The sequence below is a fragment of the Gavialis gangeticus genome, unplaced genomic scaffold (assembly GCF_001723915.1).
Source record: "Gavialis gangeticus isolate Ggan-Ray unplaced genomic scaffold, GavGan_comp1, whole genome shotgun sequence".
In the NCBI taxonomy this organism is placed as follows: Eukaryota; Metazoa; Chordata; order Crocodylia; family Gavialidae; genus Gavialis; species Gavialis gangeticus.
The window spans coordinates 146,975,040-146,994,472 of NW_017729025.1; the positions used below are offsets into that span (position 1 = coordinate 146,975,040).

Sequence of the window (19,433 nt, forward strand, 5' to 3'; positions counted from 1 at the left end):
ATACACATACCCGCTATCACACACATGCGCACATGCACACCCCCCGCCACACATGCGCACACCCCATCACACATGCGCACGCCCTGCCCCAGTATACAAAGCCCCAAACCACACCCCCCCACAATAGATCAGACTAAGAATTTATGTTGAGTTGTTATGCAATCCCCTCTACATACAGTACAGAAACACAAATCATGACAAAAATATTTTTTGTAATAAAAATATGTTATAGTCTGTGTTTGACTTTTAGTGTATGATTTGTTTTTTTTCTGGTTCTAAGATGGCAACCCCCCTCTCCCAAAAGAAGTATTTCCAGGGGCAAGGGGTGAGATGTCCAGTGGCAAAGGTCAGGGGTTAGTGCTGGGACTTCCAGTCCCAAAATGATGACCGGGGTGGGCCTACCCACGTAGGCTTCAAAAGCTAACCAAACCTCATTAAGTGGACCTCCACCCAAAATAATTGTCCGCTCCTGGCATAAACCCTCCTCTTTTAGGAATTAGCTATTTGATAATTTGCAGAGATTAGCAAAGAATTTTCTCTCTGAAATATCTACTCATAATCAGTGTCAAAGAGTACATTTCTTCAGAGAGAGTACCTTAGGAATAAGCTATTAGCGGTAAGGTCCTGCGTACTTGAATATAAAACAGCACTCACAACTTACTCATCTCCTGACAGCCTGATCCTGGCTTGGCTGACACCTCTGTGTGTCCGTGTCAACTACTACAAGGGCTAAATTACAGTCATGTCTCAAGTTCTCCTGTCCTCCCTTCTCTGTTTGCCTTGTTGCTTATTGTGTGCTCTGAGGAGTAGGAACTGCCTTTGTTATATGTTTGATTTTGGGGTCATGATCACTCATTAAGGTCTGCAGGCACCACTGCAAGGGAAAAAGTAATAATGTGGTTTCTGTATAGAAACTGAACAAATTAGTTGAATGTGTCAGGGGACACTGAGCTGAGGCAGCTGGTTCTGACCTTAAACTTTCAAGGTTAACACAGAAACGGCTCTCTCGTTACTGGAGAATAAATGGCATTAAATTGGTTTGTAGGCTACCTTTGCTGGCTTTTACAGGGAGGTGAGAGGTGTAGTAGTAGTAATGCAGTGTCTGAGAGGTATAATAGTGCAATGCAGTGTCTGAGAGTGTGTTTAATTGAACTACTGGAGGCAACAAGAGCAAAAATGGTGCCAAGCCTGCGTATGAAAACAGCTTTGCTCTTCTTGACACTGCAGCCAGCTCCTCTCTTAAATTAAGAACCTGGCACACTCTAGTGGTATCTCAGGGAAACAGAGGATTAGTACACACGGCAGGCCCCAGTCAAAGGAGAATTCAACCAAACCTGCAAGGTTTTCTTCCTTGCAATATCTTCCTGGTCCAGTGTATGAGTGTAAGACAGATTTTTACTTTTCTTCTGCCTTCCACCAAACTCAGTGTGCATCCAGCCCACAGTAGATCCAGGCAAGAGTGGATCCAAGGCAGGTACAGCAGCACAGTTACACCTCCCTTCCACAGTGAAGTCTACACACTGGTGGCTCTATTTCCCTGTAGCCCCAGATGCCTGGGTCCCCTGTGGTGCTCAAGGCACAGCTGGAACCCCTGGCTGGAGTAGGACACCAGGGGACTGAATGGGGAGCAGGTGAGAAAGGGGGAACCCACACACTGCAGACCCAGGGGCAGGAGAAGTCCCAGGACTGCTCCTGCTCTACTATAGCTAGGGGCTATAGGGAGCTGGGATGGCTACAGTGCCACGTAGTGGGTCCCTGCTCCCTCCCCATCCACTGTTTCCCTTGGGGGCTCCAGATGTAGGGAGTGTTGGGCAGGGCTGGGAATAGTGGCATCAGTGGGTGATACCCCCACTTCCAGCACATGGTCCTGGGCCACAGGGGATACCTGGGGGGCAGGCAGGGAACTGAAGCACCTGGAAGTTGGGGCGGGGGGGCAGAAAATCACCCACTGATGTTGCTGTACCCAGCCATGCCCGGCACTTCATACTGCTACTCGCCACAATGGGAGTTTCCAGGCCAGCAAAAGAAACACAGTGGTGGGACCCACCCCACCACCAACCTGGTACCCCATGCAATCACTCCCTGCAAGCTCCAGCTGGAAGAGGCAGGACTGTTCTGGGGCTCTCCCACCCCTGGGACAGCTGGGGACAGCAGCAGTCCTGGCACTCCTGCCCCCTGCTCACCGCTCAGGTGTCCCCTATGGTCCAGGAGCAGACACTGGAAGAGGGGGCCTGCCCACTGCAGCTGCAGTCCCTGCCCAAATTGGGCACCCCATATTGCTGCTTACCAAAGCCCCTGGCTGGAGCAGGGCAGGAGAAGCTGTGGGACTCTTCTGCCCCTGGGTTACCTGGGAACAGTGGGGAGGTTTTCATTTTTCTTCAATCCAGAAGAAACGCCTGGGCAACCTCAACTGGAGAGGGGAATGGGAGAGTAGGGGGTGCTGAGAGTGGCAGGGAGGGGGGTGTTTTACCTGCACCAGGGACTCCAAAAAGTCCCTGGCAGCTGCTGCTGTGGCATGATCTGCTCACAGTGGTGGGGAGCAGGGGGCAAGGGCTGCAACCTTCCCTGCAGCACCAGTGGCATCTCTCATACCCACCTTTTCCAATTCCTAGATCTGTCCATGGATCCAGGTAGCAAAAGCCAGCCTGGCCTGTTCTCTTCCAAGTAAGGAATTTGTGGCACAAAGGACAATCACTCCCTCTGCCCATGTGGATAGGTTTGTAGCAAGTCACATCCCTAGCATCTCATCCCTACCAATCTGACCACTTAAGCAAAGACTCCCTGCCTCTATTTCATTATCAAACCTACACCGAGTTAAAAAACACAATGGCTATAATAAAAGAAAAAGTATTATATAGAGCCCACCTCTTCTACAGAGCCCACCCCTTCCCTCTCCAAGAGCCTTGTATACTTTTCTTGCCTCCTGTAGGTATATTGGAGTGTCTGAAGTGGAGTCAAAACAAGGAATAGGGCTTCAGTCTCTTGAAAAGGAAGATTCAAAGTATGTCACAGACAGTAACAGCCTTCATTGCCCAAAGAGCCACATAAAGGATGACTCATCTTCCCTCTTCCTTTTTGCTACAAAGAGGTGCTACTGTTTGTTAATGTGACTGACACTGCAAAAGACAGAAAATGATGATGACTCCTTTGCCATGAAGAGCTTCCAATATGAAAGACAAAACTAAGTAAATCAAGATGCACTTGGTAACTCAGAGGAAGCAAAAAATATATTACTTGCAGCCTATTGGGAGCTGTTTTTCTAGGGGAGGTTGGCAAGTCTGTCCCCAAAAACATGGCACGTTGCCTTTGGAACCTTAATTGATGCTAAATAAAAAAACAGGCCATGTTTTCAGTAGCTGTGTACCCAATCCCTGAGGGTGCGCACACGCCCATCTGCAGCTGCAAGGATGCTAACTGCAAGCAGAGAGACACCACTGTAAATTATGGCTGAGATGTTCAGACCCAGCTGGGGGATTTAGAGACACAACTACTGTTAATATGCATGGGAGTTATTTCACTAAATCGTCTAGTCAGCTTTGAAAAAAATCTCGGCTGGACAGCTGGGGATTCTATGCCAGAGTTGCAAATATTTATTTCAAGACCTGCTTTGCATCCCCAAGTTTTTTGAATAACAGCAGCTTCCTGTTTGATTGATAAGATCCTTTATCATATTTAATATGCCAGAAAAAATGTTTTAAAGCACATTGCTACTTTGTGCATCTTAGCTAAAAGATGCACAAAATACCATCCCCTCTATTAAACTAGGTTTTTCTCCTTTCTCTAAAGCACATGATAGAAGCAGCAGCCATGGAGGTGTTTTGGGCAGAGTAGGTTCTTTTTATATCTTAACTGGAGCCCTCAAGAAATAGAACGTAGGGTGGAAGGAAGGAATGAGGGTGCCTGAATGTTAGGTAGCAGCCAGATGGGAACTTTGTCTGGTAGAAGCATTAAACTGGTAAAGTGACATGTTAGCACACTAGAGATAAGTTGAGAGAACAGGGGGAAGGCAAAACATGTTAGGTGATGGTCTTGAATCTGCGGCCTCAGCCTGCCCATCATGACCACACATCCCAGTCTGCCACCTCTTCAGCAGAGCACTGGGGTGGACCTAGGTGGTCAGAACCTGATAACTAGACCTAGTCAGCCACCCACTCTTTGAAACTGGAGTGGCCAGCCAGGGTTAGCTGACCGTTTACCACTTCCTATAAAAAATCCTGATGTGGAAGAGGAAGTGTCTGGGCAACAAGGCTCAATTTTGTACCCAAGCTGCCTCATGCTTGGCTTGTGCCTTTATTGGCTCTTGGGTTCTCTGGCTACCAGATCCAGCTTGCCCACAGACTCCAAGTTTGACCTGACCCTTTGGCTCCCCAACCTGACTCTGGTTAAATCCCCCACATACCTGACCCAGCTGGCCTCCTCACCCTGCACTCTGCCTGACCTGCTGGATCTCTGACTTGGTTCCCTGGACAAATCTTGTGACTTCCTGGCTCCCCTACACTCAAGACTCTACATACCTGCCTTGGATCTTGCTTCCTTCTTCTGACCCTGGGTGACCCCCAGACCTGGCCACCTACAACCCAGCAGCTGGAGTTGCTTGTACATTCAAGACTTTAAAGACTTCACTCTAGGTATCTGATGTTGAAAAGGTAGTGAACTAATAAGTAAGGATGTGAGAAATGTTTCTGAATTTTGAAGTTAAAAAACCAAAAACAAGTTATATATGCCCCATACTCCCATTCCTTCCCACCCCGCTTGTTCCCAAATCAGCTCTTCATTGTGTTTCACTTCTTTCAATAAGCTAAGTCTGTGGCACCCAACCTTGGCCCTGCAGGCCAGAAGGGTGGAGTGGGTCTGGCCACAGGTCAAATCCCACATGGAGTTGGAATATGGAACTGCATGTCACCCCAACTGCACACTGCCCTGATCTGGCTGCACAATGGCTCAGTCACACACCACCTCGATCTGGTTGCATGCTCATGCAAATCTGTTGCACAGGGCCATGGTATCCAGCCTGGAGCTCCTCATAGGTCCAGAAATTTGGCAGTGGAGTTGCCGTGCTTCCCTATCACCAAATTTCTTGATGCCTGGGGAGCCCTGTGAGCCAGATGACACAGCTCTGGGGGCTGGATCTGGCCCATGGGCCAGGGGGTTGAACATCCCTCAGCTAAGTGGTTGAAACCTTTCTGACAAAAAGAGTTCCACCTCATGTATATGACACCTGATTAGCTCCAAGGAATTTCCCCCAACTCCCTGGGCCCAGTCATAGTCACATCCCTGGACTATCATTTCCTTTGCAATCCATTCGTAGGCCACCTGGTTTCAGTGGTATGACCAGAGTGTGTGCTAGTTCATGATCTTACCCCAGCTGGCAAGAGATCCACTACCGCTCCCCTGGTTCAGTTGCTGCTGCACTTGTTCATGACGCTGGATGCAGATAGGAGCCCCATGATAAAGGTAGTGGAAGTCTGAACTTGACTCGGTGGGTAGTGGTTGGGTCAGAGGGTCTCCTCAAAGAGAGGATGGATAGACGGATGCTAATCTGGAATAGGTGGCAAGCATGACATGGGTGGCAAGTCACTCTACAGAGCAGTTATAGATGGGGTAGCCACCTGGACAGTAGCATTCTGTCGTCAGGGCCAGAGCAATGACAACAAGTTCAAGCGGGGCCAGGACTGGGGCCAAAGCAGTATACTGTGGGCTGCTTGTTAGGGGTGTGCGAAGTGGGCCCTATTTGATTCGGATTTGGCCCAAATGAGGGATGGTGACTCGATTCGTTGATTTGGATCGCTGTCCGTGATTCGATTCATCCAAATCTGAATTTGAAGATTCAATGCTGATTCAGAGTATCAGCAGTTTGGACATAGACACAGCTTTACAAGTTTTTTCTGCATACCATGAGGTAGCAGGCACGGCTTGTGATTGCTGTGATGCTGGGGCGCATGGAGCATCCCACAGAAGTGTGGGGAGGCCCTCCATATGCTTGGCGGTGAACCCAGAAGTGGACTTGAAGTATTTCTGGTCCACTTCCAGTTCCACCAGGGAGCTTGTAGGTCCGGGCCATGCCACAGGGGGACCCCGGGTGTCCCCCAGACCCAGGGGGCACCAGTCACTGAGCCAGGAGGGTGCAGGGGGCCAGCTGGTTTGCTCCCCGGTGGACCCAGAAGCAGACCAGAAGTGCTTCTGGTCCACTTCTGGGTCTGCTGCTGACTGCACTGGGGAGCCCCCCACACTCCTGTGGGATGCTCCATATGCATAGCATAGCAGCATTCACAAGCCCCTGCTACCTCATGGTATGTAGAAAAAAAAACTTTTAAAGCTGTGTCTATGTCCAAACTGCTGATACTTTGAATCAGCATCAAAACTTGAAATTCAGATTTGGACTAATCGAATCAGGGACAGCAATCCGAATCAATGAATCGAGTCACTGTCCCTCATTTGGGCCAAATCCGAATCAAATAGGGCCCACTTTGCACAACCCTAACAAGCAGCCCACAGTATACTGCTTTGGCCCCAGTCCTGGCCCCTCTTGAACTCATTGTCATTGCTCTGGCCCTGACACCATTGCTCTGGCCCTCTGATTCGATTTGGAGATTCAGCCATCAAATTGGGCCAAATCTCTGCCGGATTGAATCAGGGACTGAAGCTTCGCACAGCCCTACTGCTTGTCCCAAGCTTATGTCCCAGCACAACTGTTCAGATGTCCTTCACTATGTCCTGGAATGAAATGTTAGCACTTCTTATCCTGTAAATCTTTTTGGGGTTTGTCCTGGGACAGTGGATGTATGAACAATTGTGCTTTGTCCCAGGAGACAATGATTTCTCCCCCAGGATAAATGTGACACCTGTTCTTAGTCTAAAAGAAAGACTACTTACTGCTGAGGCTGGTAATTCAGTCAAAATGTGGGCAACCACCACTGTATTTTCCAAGCTAATAATAATCACTATAAACATTTATAGTAAGCTTCATTGAGGTGGAGTTAGGTTTGCTGTCACATAGACAGACCTCTGACTTCAGTATCAGGTAAACCAAAAATGCTGTTAAGGTCTCCCCACAAAACCATGTTGAAACTACAAGAGAAAATAAATCAGGAATGATGATTGTCCTAATTGTTTTAGCAAACTGGCCTCTCCCTTGACCTCAGTCAGAAGGCTGTAGTGTACACACAGTACCTCTGGAAAGATTCCCCCCTCACAGATGCAACCAGAGGTAGTTGATTTGGGAGGTCAGACACAATGTGCCTTTTGACACAGCAGATGACTTCTATCCCATTGTGGCACGATGTGTATAATAACCCAGTATTTGGGTTTGGCTGCCTTTCCCTGCCCCTGCCCCTGCCCCCCCGCCACATATTTTTGGGTTACAAAGAAAAAACATTACAAAAGAGAAAGCAGACCTCTTTAACAATTTCTTCGCCTCTATTTTCTTGTGCAGGGACCAGGACTTCCCTACCAAGACTCAGGACAGACTTGGGAGAAACTCCGCCAAGCCTAGGGTCTGGGAGGACCGGGTTAGAGAACATCTGGAGGGGCTGGACGTGTTCAAATCAGTAGATCCAGATGCTCTCCACCCCAGGGTGTTGAGGGAATTGGCAGGGGTTATTGCGTGGCCCCTGGCATGGCTTTACGAACGCTTGTGGTGCTCTGGCCAGGTGCTGGACGACTGGAAGAGGGCCAACGTGGTCCTCATCTTTAAAAAAGGGGAGAGAGAGGACCTGGGCAACTATAGGCCTGTTAGTCTTACTTCAATCCTGGGGAAGCTCTTTGAGAAGATTATCCAGGAGCACATCTGTGATGGGCCAGCAGCGGGGATGATGCTCAAGGGCAACCAGCACGGTTTCATTAGGGGCAGGTCCTGTCAGACCAATCTGATTCCCTTCTACAATCAGGTCACAAAATCATTGGATGCAGGTGTCGCCGTGGATGTAGTCTTTCTGGACTTCAGGAAGGCCTTTGACATTGTCTCCCACCCCATCCTCATTAAACAGCTAGGTGACCATTGATGCCTACACAGTCAGATGGGTCGTAAATTGGCTGAGAGAGTGGTGGTGGACGGGTCATTTTTGACCTGGAGGGAAGTGGGCAGTGGAGTCCCCCAGGGCTCGGTCCTTGGGCCCGCATTGTTCAGTTTCTTTATTAGCGACTTGGACGATGGGGTGAAGAGCAGCCTGTTTAAATTCGCAGACAACACCAAGGTTTAGGGTGAGGTGGGCACGCTAGAAGAACAGATTACAGCAGGACCTGGACAAGTTACAGGGGTGGGCAAATGAAAATAGGATGGGATTCAATACTGACAAGTGCAGGGTGCTGCACTTGGGCAGTAGGAACCAGCAGCATACCTATAGGCTGGGGAACTCCCTTCTTGAAAGCACAGTGGCAGAAAGAGATCTTGGAGTCATTACTGCGTGAGAACACAGTCAGTAAGGCTAACGATACCTTGTCCTGCATCCACAGATGCATCACAAGCAGGGCCAAGGAGGTGATCCCTCTATGCAATATTGGTCAGGCTGCAGTTGGAGTACTGCATCCAGTTCTGGGCGCTGCACTTCAGGAGGGATGTGGACAGCATTGAGAGGGTCCAAAGGAAGGCCCCTCACATGAACCAGGGACAGCAGGGCAGACCCTATGAGAAGAGGCTACGGGACCTGAACCTGTTCAGCCTCCACAAGCGAAGGCTGAGGGGGGACCTGGTGGCCGTCTATAAACTTACTAGGGGGGACCAGCGGGGTTTGGGAGAGACCTTGTTCCCCCGAGTGCCTCCCAGAGTAACAAGGAATAATGACCACAAGTTGTTGGAGAGTAGGTTTAGATTAGACATCCGTAAGAACTACTCACAGTCAGGGTGGCTAGGATCTGGGAGCAACTTCCAAGGGAAGAGGTGCTGGCTCCTACCCTGGGGGTCTTTAAGAGGAGGCTCGACGTTTACCTGGCTGGGGTCATTTGAGCCTGGTTTTCTCTCCTGCCCAGGGCAGGGGGTTGGACTAGAAGATCTACAAGGTCCCTTCCGACCCTACATCTATGAAATGCCATATGCAAATGTAATAAGCCAAGTGTGGGGAGCAGGTTGGATACAAACAGAGCCTTTTCTTTTCATCAATGATCCCCCCATCCCCTGATTGTCACAGAAGTAGAAAAAACTACCCCCCTGCCCATCCATGCCAGGCTATCCATGCACTTACCATTGCCATGAGACAACGCGATTCTTTTACTGTGGCAACGAAGCTCAGCAGGGCTGCGAGGAACAGAATCATGCTCAGACACATCCCGCTGTAAAACACTGGAGGGAAGGTACACATTGATGTTTCCACAAGCTATGACAAGCTGCCCTCAGGAGTTCTCTGCTGGCAAGTCCCAGTTCATCTCATGCTCAACTCCCTTGGACCAGTCAACTTTATGACCAAAGGCTTCAGAAGAGCTTCCTTAGGGACCCCAGGTGACAAGAAACTTCAAGGTTTGGGTCCCCAGGACATTAGGATTGGGGCTTAGGAACACTATGGAGCTAGGATCTTTGGTAGCTAGTATAAGCTCCCTTATATTGCAAAGTATTAGAAGGTGGAAATTACACATTACACTTCATCCAGGGGTGTCAAACACATGGCTTGTGGGCTGGATCTGAGAAACAAAGCCACATGATCCAACCCATGGGTCTTGCATAGACCCTGCAGGCTGCATGCAGAGCTGGTCTGGCACGTGAGCTGGACCCAGTGCTGTGAGCACTACTTATGGCACAGGGGGTTAATCCAAGGTGTGATCTACATGTGAAGCCTGTGCTGGACTAACCCTGTGCACTGGTTTTGGGGCCAGTTCAAATCAAGCCATGCTGGAGTCAGTGCAAAAGGCAGGGTGCTGCACGCAGCGCACATCCCATGATGGCCCCCAGTATTGCAAGCAGGGCCCATGGCATTGGATTTAGCCTGTGCAGCACATTGACTGTGTCCTGGCTCCATGTCAGGGCTTGTGCTGCTTGTTGTGAACAGGCTGGATCTGGTGCTGCCCATGGCACAGGGGGCATGCTGCATGTGATGCTCCACCAGATGGCCTTGCGTGTTGGCTCTGGAGCATGCAGATGGTCTGTGGCCTGATCCTGACTGGCCCCAGAGTTAGAACTCAGGGCCAATCCAGTGGGGTGCTGCTTTATAGTATGTGCCCCATGCCAGCCCCAGCTCATGGGCAGTGCTGGGTCCAGCCCACACACTTGCTGGATCTGGCCTGCAGACCAGTGCAAAGATCTACATCCAGGCTGCAGGGCCAGAGGAGTTTTACACTCAACTTAGACGGTACCAAGAGCACCTAAAATGTGAGCATCCACACGTTAAAGTTTGTTAACTTGTGCTAAGTGCTCGTTAAGCATCTCAGAGTTATGCCAGTTCAGGTGAGGGTTAACTCTGGGTCGTGCTACCTAGCTCATGTTGGGGTAAGTTCAGTTTGCTCCAGAGATAAAACAAGCAATTAGTAGTCTTCTAACACCCCAGGATGCTTTGCTCCCACCCCCCACCCCCAATATAAAGCAAGGATAGAGCCTGGGTATCCTAGCCATGCCCTTGCTTGCCAGCCCTTTGGTGGCAAGGCAGACCTGTGCAGGCAAGGAACAGTAAAAATCTTTAACATGTAACTGCTTAGAGTACAGTCTAACTTTAACACCACTTAACATGCCACAGATTGCATATGGGTTCAGCGTAATGTGCAACTTGGCCTGAAGAGTCCCCATCCTGCTGCTAAACCTGCTGAAGATCTTAAAGGTGGCAACATAATTCTATGACCAGACAAAACCTTAGGACAAAGGAACAGAATAAGTTCAGCTGAGCAAGAGTTTAAATGGAGTTAGTTTCCAAACTTCTAACTACAGAGGATGAGGAAAAGTAGGCGACTGTTCTCTGTACAGTGGGAAGTGGGGAGGAATTGCCATTCATATACTGCAATACAAACAGTCCTGTATGACCATACTTTATTAGCTATATAAAGGAGTTGCCCAAGGCCCATCTCTCTATAGCAGTGGTGTTAAACTGGTCTGGCCCCACAGGCTGGATGAATGGTGCAGCACAATCCCCATTGGCTGGATTGTGCCCTTCTGGTCTGGGACCTACTAGGAAGAGGCCCAGCATCCCAAGCATTTGGCTGGCACTGCGAGAACAAGCCATGGGGTCAGGCCTCTTCCCATGGTGCTGCTGCAACTCCAGTGCTGCAGGTCTCTCAGGCATTTGGCTGCAGCTACAGGAAGGTCCTTCTCTCAAAGCTGTGAGCTGGGTGACATGGCTTTGCGGGGCCAGATCTGCCTGCAGGCATATGTTTAGCACTCCTGGTCTACACTGTACAGGAGAAGCAAAATAAAGAGGCAAGTTCTGTTCCCAAAAGCTTGTTGTCTAAGGCCCTGATTCCACAAAACAGTTAAAGATAGGAGGAACCTTCATGCCAATGAGCAGTTCTGAAAGACTTCAATATAACTACCTGTAGGTGGGCATGAAGCCGTGGAGCATGTGCTCAGCCTTCTCAATCAGTATAAGAAAGGGCCAGATAAAAAACAGCATAGGATGCAAGATGAGTCAAATGCCTTTCAACTTACTCAGGACTCTTCATCTTTGTATAGCTTGATTAGCCTGAAAGACTACATACATACACCTGTGCACACTTCCCTTTTCTCCCACAGCTCATGCTGAACTGAGTATCCTGGAAATACTTCATCCTACCTTGTTATTTTACCCAAAATGTTAAAAGTTCCCTTTTCAGTGATCTCTGCCCTTGGATAAAAATCCTACTGAATCTTAACAGTGCTAAACAAGTGCATGTTTTCCAGAACCCAGCATCAACCACATATATATTCACTACTGATCTCATACAACACCCACTCTCTGACTTCCTGGCCAGAACAGAGTTCTAAGTGATACTGGGGGCGAGGGTTTAGGGAGTGTATTGATGCTAAAAGCTCTTTAACTCAGCACTCGGGACTAAAAATGCAGTAGACCAAGGGCCTTGTTACACATTACATTTTAGGTGGCTCCTGGAGCTCTTAACCTTTGGATTATCCACACATTAACACCTGAAACTAGTTTTAAGCACACTGTAAGCAGTTTAAAGTTATGCCACTTCTGGGCTGGTTTATCTTGGGTGTTACCCAGCTCATGTTTAATTAATTTGTGGCCACTCCCCGCAGCTGAGCCACCCAAGCTGTAGTCCTTCAGGATCCCAGGACGCAGCATCATCTCCCTGACCCTCCTGTTCTGTGTTGACAAACTTCCCATTCCCTGAACTCTGCTGCCCAGGGGGCTGTTCTGGCAGCAAGCCAACTCCTGCTCCTGCCTCCAGGGATGTGACCTTTCCATCCCCACGGGTGCAAACTTGGGCAAACAGCCTGCAGAGCACATGCCAGCTACTCAGATCACAGGGCATGGATAGATCCAGGAGCGGGGTCTAGGGAGGCAGGAACAAGGTGGGGGCCCAGACTGGGTCCTTATGAGCTAAGGGTTCCTTCCAGGGACAGGGGCTTCCCCAGAAGTGCCTTCCCTCACTGCTCCCACTCCCAAGGTACTGTGGGAAGTATGCCCAGCACCCCACCCCACACCCCAATCCCAAATTCCAATTTATTAAAATGTGAGACTTTCTTTAATTTACTTCCTTTTATATACATTTTTTACTTCTTTTTATTTTATCCTTCAGTGGCTGACTTCCTCCATTTTACTACCCTCCCCCATCCTCATTTCCTTTCCACCTCCCATTTCATTACTCACCCTCATCCCTTAACTCTCAGCCTCCCAACATCATGTTCCCTGCCTCCCCAACTCATCTCTCAGCTCTACCCCACCCCATCTAAAGCAGGAAAAGAAGCCTGTCTTGGCTCACCAGCAATCTGGTAGCAGCTCCTCGTCGGGCCCCTGCTTGCCAGCCCTCTAGTGGCAAGTCACAGTTGTGTAGGTGGGAGACAGAAGATTTTTAGCCTAAGCGTGGCTGCTCCAAACTCGAGCTAGCACTAACATTGATTGACATTTGAGTAGCTCGAAGCGCAATGTGTAACAAGGTCCTAATGCTGCATGTCTGAAAGGAAAGAGGCTTTAGGTATAAACCCTGAAATGTTGAACTGGAGTCTGGGAGCAGTAACCCAGCTTGCTCAGGCTCCAAAAGTAGCCACCTCAGAGTGAGAAATGGGTAGGCATCATCCCAGCAGCCATAATGGATAAAGCAAGGGAGAACTTTAATGCCCTTCTCTTCTCACTTCTACTGTCCCACCTATACTCCTGCCTTATTTTTATCCATTTTTCCCCCCGTGTGTTCAGAAGCTTGGATCCTTCCCTTTGCTACCTGGTCTTGTCAATGCTTGAATTCAGCAAAGACAAAAAGCAAACCTTGCTGTGAATGATCAGGGTCCCCGGGCCAGAAAAGAGGAATTTGTCTGCATTTCTTCTCTTGCTCCATTTCTCCACCGTCTTTTACATGGGTGTGTTCTGCTGCCTTTTTGCTATTAGTCTCTCTCTCATTTGACTCCCTTCCATCTTCTCAACCTGGTGCGTTAAAGCTAAAAACTTACAATTCACTACACATTATACAGGGAATGAAGGGTTGGGGACATACAGTTCGTGCCCTTGTTACATGACAATTACACGTTCAGTTGTGCCAGTATAAATTTGGGCAACATTGCAGGTAAGGAGATACTGACTGCAACCATCTATTCTTTGGCCTGCAGCTTGTCTGACCATGAGCAGTAGTTTATACCCATCATCTTTATGGTAAGTCAGTGGGGATGGGGAAAACAGCTAACAGTAACATGGAACTGAAGTTCTGCTGGCATTTGAGAACCGAATCCAGATGCAGAAGTGGAGTAGTTCCACTGTGAGTGAACCTCTACTGCACTGAATGAAGCATGACTCTTACTGGATCAGGTCTCTAACTCCTATTCCCGCTCATTTTTAAAGCACAACACAACAATGCACTCCTGTGTGGTCCTATCAAATCTCTCTTCCTCCAGGCCCCTGCCTTCCATTCACAATCTCTCAGCCCCTTTCCCATGTTTGTGTTTCCGTATATAGCAATGTTTATTTCTTCTTCATGGCTTGTCTGAAGCATGTGAAGTTTTGTCTAAAGTATTTAAACGGTGAAACACAACCACCAGCATTAAAGCATCATGATTAATGTTCCACACCATGCTACAGCTATTGCTTTGACACCTTTATACTATCAGTCAGGAACTCGTTTGATGCAAAATCTCTGAATTTCCTATCACTGCACCCTAATTTTACAACGATGCAAAGATCTTGGCCCTCACAAGTCATCTGAGTTGGGATAGAAACAATTACTTACCTGCATTGTGGATGATTCTATAGGGATTAGCGTTATAAGAGACACCACTGATTATGGTGAAAGGAGCCCCAAAGTGAGTGAGTGTGGTCAATACGGCAAGTGAGAATCCGAGGAGCTAAACAAAAAAAACAAACAACAAAACAAGGTGAATGTATTAAAAAAGGAAAAAATTAAAACCATTTACAATTAGCAAGCAGCAAATACAGCAGGTCATAAGAGACACACAGCTCATTCAGATGCTCAGCTCCATAAGCAAAGGGAAACTAAAGTGATTCAAATACAGCATACACTTAACACTCCCATGTAAAGAGCACTCCATGGACACTTTGCACAGGAAAGGCCCCAAAAAGGTTATTCTTATAATTGCTGCCTATAAAAGCATGCACTCACTGCCTTCATCTCTGCAAAAAGAAGAAATTTGGATCACTGGGAAAAAACAGAAGAGCTAAGCCTTCACCATTTTGTCTAACAACACATTCATGTTGTACCAGTTTTTGTAACGTACAGCTACCAAATTTGTTGTAGCTTCAAGAATCATCCTAGTTTGGTTTGTGCTCTCTGCTCCACTCTTTAAGTGTAGATTTGCAGCGTTCCAGAGATTGTGTTGCTATCTTTGCTGAGGAAAAGGTGATACAAAAAGATAAATCTTACCCTGCAGCCCAAGCCTCCATTTACATGACCCCTTTTGTCCTCTAGAATTTACCATAGCTACTATTGTTTCAGCTCTATCAGTGGTAGTGTGATGATAGGTAACCACCTGTGTTTTAGGCACTGTGTGGTCTTATCACAAAATCATAGAGAACGGCTGAAAGGGACCTCCAGAGGGACCTAGTTTAACCTTCTCCCTGAGGCAGGATCATCCCTATTCAAGCCATCCTATATGCTCCATAATCTAAACTCTACGTAAGACTTACCGTCAACCCTCACAACACAGAATTAACACTGTGACCTGCCACAGGTAAAGCTGCCTGCTGTGGCTCCCTTGTGTTCTGCTTCTGTGAAATGCTGTCAATATATTCTCAAAAGATCCTGGGTAGAAGGTTATGTCCCCCACTACAGAGGAAGGTAACCGCCCCCACCCCCCATCCATACTGATTTGACCATGGGGTAAAATCCATTCCCGACTCAAAATCTATCAGTGAGTCTGACTGAGTGGTGGAGCAAAACCCTGTAGCCAAGAACCTCCAGCTTGAGTTGTAGCAGGAGCACTGACTGGCACACCCCAGCATTGGACCCCATCCTTGGCTATAGCTAACACTCAATGCCTCCAAGGAAGGCTTAAAAACACCCTGACACACATAGCAGAAAAGGGGAAGGGGGAAGGAATGGGGGCAACCAGGAAAGCCCAGAAGCATGGGAACTACCCATAGTAAAACATAGGAATAGCTATGCTGATATCATCCCTGACCAGTGGCTGTCCAATTTTTTGAACACCACCACGACTTCTCTAGGCAGAATTGTGAGGCAGTGGAACAGACTATCAGTGAATAAGTTTTTCTTGATACCCACTCTAAGTTTGCTGCAACTTCAAGCTGTTGCTCTGCATTCTCCTCTACAGCAAGAAAGAAAAGGGGCTCTTCTTCTCATTCATAGCAGCTCTTCAAGTATATGAAGACTGCTATCACATGCCCTCTTAAGCACCATTTTTGCAAGCTGAACACACCTAGCTCCTTCAGCCTCTCCTCACACCACCTGACCTTCGAGCCATTCATCACCTTTGCTGCCCACCTCTGGACTCTCTCTGACTTCTCCACGCCCTTTGCAGGAAGCTGTGGGAGCAGCAGGGTAAAGGCAGCCTGCAGGCTGGAGCAGAGCGCAGTGCCACCACAGGCAACATCGCATGAGAAGGTGCACTTAAAGAGTGCCAGCTACCTTTTTAAAAGACTGCCTATCCTAGACCCACCCAGAGGAAAACCTGTCATTCAGTTATTCCAGAAGGAAACTAAAAAGAGCAAGAGAAAAAGGCAAAATACACGCCACCACAGAGGGAAAAGGGATGGGTGAGGGGGAACCAAAACCTCCCAACACACAGACATACCAGGCACTGGGTAAACACTCTAGCACCAATCAGCCAACCGATTGAAGTTATTAGCACAGAGAAAAGCCCCTTCAAGGCAGTCCCACACCCGAGCTGCTTATCCCCAGAGCCACTGCTTTCTGCCAGCTTATCTCAGAGCAGGTCTAATAGATAAGGGGTCTAGAAGTCTGGCAGCAAGCTGCCTGCCGGATGTATGCTAGTGTTCTCACCATTGCTACTGAGGTCACAGCTGAAGTGGTGATAGCTAGTGTGGTAAAGTTTAAAATTATGGGAAAACTTGGCGTAGCAAACTGGAAAGCAATAAGACAAGAGTTGATCCTGAGACCCTAAGGGAGGGTCCCCTTAGAAGCAGGCTTCATTAGGACTACTTCCCCTTCAAGGTTCAACAAGCCTGTTCTGGGAATCATCAGAAGTTATATTCGGCACTGCAGGATAGACTTTAGGAGAAGCAATATTTCATTACTTATTAATGGGGGAAGAGCCAGTCATTTTTTTTAAAACTCAACAAAATATTACACTGAAGTGTAACCTGATTACTTTCTCAAGCAACAGCTGATACATTTGAAACAGATAGCTTTACAGATGAAATATCCCATAACTTCATTCTTCCCTGTTTTCAAAATAATGTAAATTATAGGATTTTTTTTGCTTTTTAGGCTGCTTACCACTGCCCATCACTGCCTATCTGTTAATACAGTCTCAATCTGATGTCTAGCAGAACATCAGCTCACTCAGCCTAAGAGAAATACCAATATACACAAAGTGTTGACACTGCCATCCTTGGCTGCATCCCAGAAAGATAAACTAAACTAAAACCTGTCCAAGTACCCCTCTGACATGAGTTGGACTGATTTTACTTCAGTTGTTTTCAGAATCACATTCTTTCAAGGCACCGTGACAGTACCTCTGAAGAGATAACAACATATTGGTATTAGAGCTAGGCAATTTTTGTTATTTCGACAATTTTTATTTAAATATTCAATTCAGATTTAAAAAGGTACTTCTCCATTTTTAAAAAAAATAACTTCTTTCACACCAATTTTTAGCCAGTCAGAAAGTGGCTGAAATTTTTCAATTTTTCCAATTTGGTCATATTTAAAACAAAGTAGAAACCCTTCCCCCCAAATTTCCATTTAATATTCATCATTAACACCCCCCTCCTCCCCATTTATCAGCTTTAACTGCAAGTGCAGTTTAACTTTTAAGAGGTCAAGACATTTTGTCATATTTGTTTCTTTGACACCTACTCAAACATAACTCTAATTTCTTGTTTTGCTGTATAGAAACAGAAGATCTCCGAATGCCTCTTCCATCTAACATCCAAGTCAAATAGGTTTTTGCCAGAATACAATACGATGATTCTGTAGCTGTCTTATTATACATAAAACACACACACACACACACACAACAAGAAACCATTAACATGAAATGTAGTGAAACCATTAAAAGAAAAGGTAAGAGAAGATGCCTGTCCCCATTTTAAAAGCTACAGTATCCACTGGCAGCAATACATTTCTTACTTAAATTCACCCCCAATACTGAGACAACTGAAGCAGCATGACAGCTTGAGAAACTAAATACCTATCAGTGACAGAAGGCAATGCTGGGAAGCAATGATAACAGCTTGGGATGCAAAGATAACTCATGCAGTTTGCTTCTTTCATTCTAAATGTTCTCTGTGCTAAAAATAAAATGAGAGAAAGAAAACTCTTACAGCTTATTTTAAAGAAAGACTTCTAAGGCAGGTTAGTTTGCTTAGTCCAAATTCTGCTCAAATTCCCCCTCTGATTGTTACCATGACAAACAGGCTGGTCACCAGCAGCTGGCATTTGGTGGCCCTGATCTGGCATTGCTGTCCCATGTCTCTCTCTTCTCACTTGATACTGGCTGTTCCTCCCTTAAGATCTTGCTAAATTCAATGTTTCAACTTGCTGGGGCAGTTTACAACAGATGCTTGCAGCAAGGCATCTTGGGAAGTGTAGTTCCTACTTAAAACTTGATGCACTGCTCCTAAAGTGGGCAGTAAGATACCAGATCTCTTCACCCAAAACAGGAAAGCCAGTTTAAAACTGAAATAAGCAAGAGAAAGAAAAATTGGAAGTAGTTTTAGATAATTCTAAAGAAAGATGTTCAAGTCAAAACTGTAGAACTACTTATCAAAACGGTCCTTGAAGCTTTTGATGATATTAAAACCCAGAGTTTTGACAAATGCAGTATTTAATAACTATTTGAACAACAGATAATCACAATAAGCCATAACGACAATCACAAATCGTTAACTAATCAAGGTAGTAATAAGAGTGAAATTCACTCATTTGCAGAATGATCTTCATAGGAATCGTCTTTATTAACACAGGCACTCTTAATAAACTTGAGGTTCAGGAATAGACAAGTGGGAAAAGGGGATGGAACAGGGTAAAGAAAAATAATTATTCCGAAACTGTGGGGAGTTGCAACTTACAGACCAACTGAATCAGAGATGCATAAGCTTCCATAAGCAACAGCTCATTTAGTCAGTCTGTAAAGTGCAACTCTACCATGCCTTCTGCCTGACTTCAGATGAACGTGGCTAACTACCTTCCTTTCCTGAATAGTAAAGACAACTACAAGGATTCAATAAGGATGAAAAGGACAAAGATATGGAAGGAAAAATATAAAGGGAAAGAAGAAAAAGCATACAGTGCAGAGTCAAAGAGAAAAATGGATTGTAGAATCAAGTGCCACATATGGGAAAACAACGTGATGTTGCATCATCTTGAGTACATTGCTGTGTGGTAAAATGAAAGCTTCCTTGTGGACATGCAATTAGGAAGTTTCACAAGATGCAAATTAAATTTAGCACAGCTGTGTGCAAGAGAGTGATCTTTAACGAAGGAAGGAGGAAATACATGCACAAACTCTATTAGACCATACTGAGATGGAGAGAGAATGGTCCAGTGTACAGGACATTAGGCTGGGACTTGGGAGTCTTGAGTGCAATTCACTCTGTTGGACAAGTTAGTTAAAGTGTGTGTAACAGGGCTGAATTCCAGGGGTGGCTGTAATAGTAGTCATCATAACGCTTACCCTGCTCCAGCTCTAGGGTACCCTCCTCTTCTGACTTGCCTACCAT

At 46.8% G+C, this 19,433-nt stretch overlaps 1 protein-coding gene across 1 annotated transcript in view; it reads right to left on the reverse strand.

Moving 5' to 3' along the window:
* The window catches only part of TSPAN32 (tetraspanin 32), an 80,550-nt gene extending 62,167 nt beyond the window's left edge, over positions 1–18,383 (reverse strand). The window contains exons 1-3 of the mRNA XM_019519730.1: positions 18,117–18,383; positions 14,284–14,398; positions 9,177–9,274 (exon numbers count right to left, since the gene is read on the reverse strand). Of these exons, the coding sequence (XP_019375275.1) occupies positions 9,177–9,274; positions 14,284–14,398; positions 18,117–18,182 (279 nt within the window). The 5' untranslated portion in view covers positions 18,183–18,383. The remainder of the gene's footprint in view (positions 1–9,176; positions 9,275–14,283; positions 14,399–18,116) is intronic.
* Positions 18,384–19,433: the final 1,050 nt, after the last annotated feature.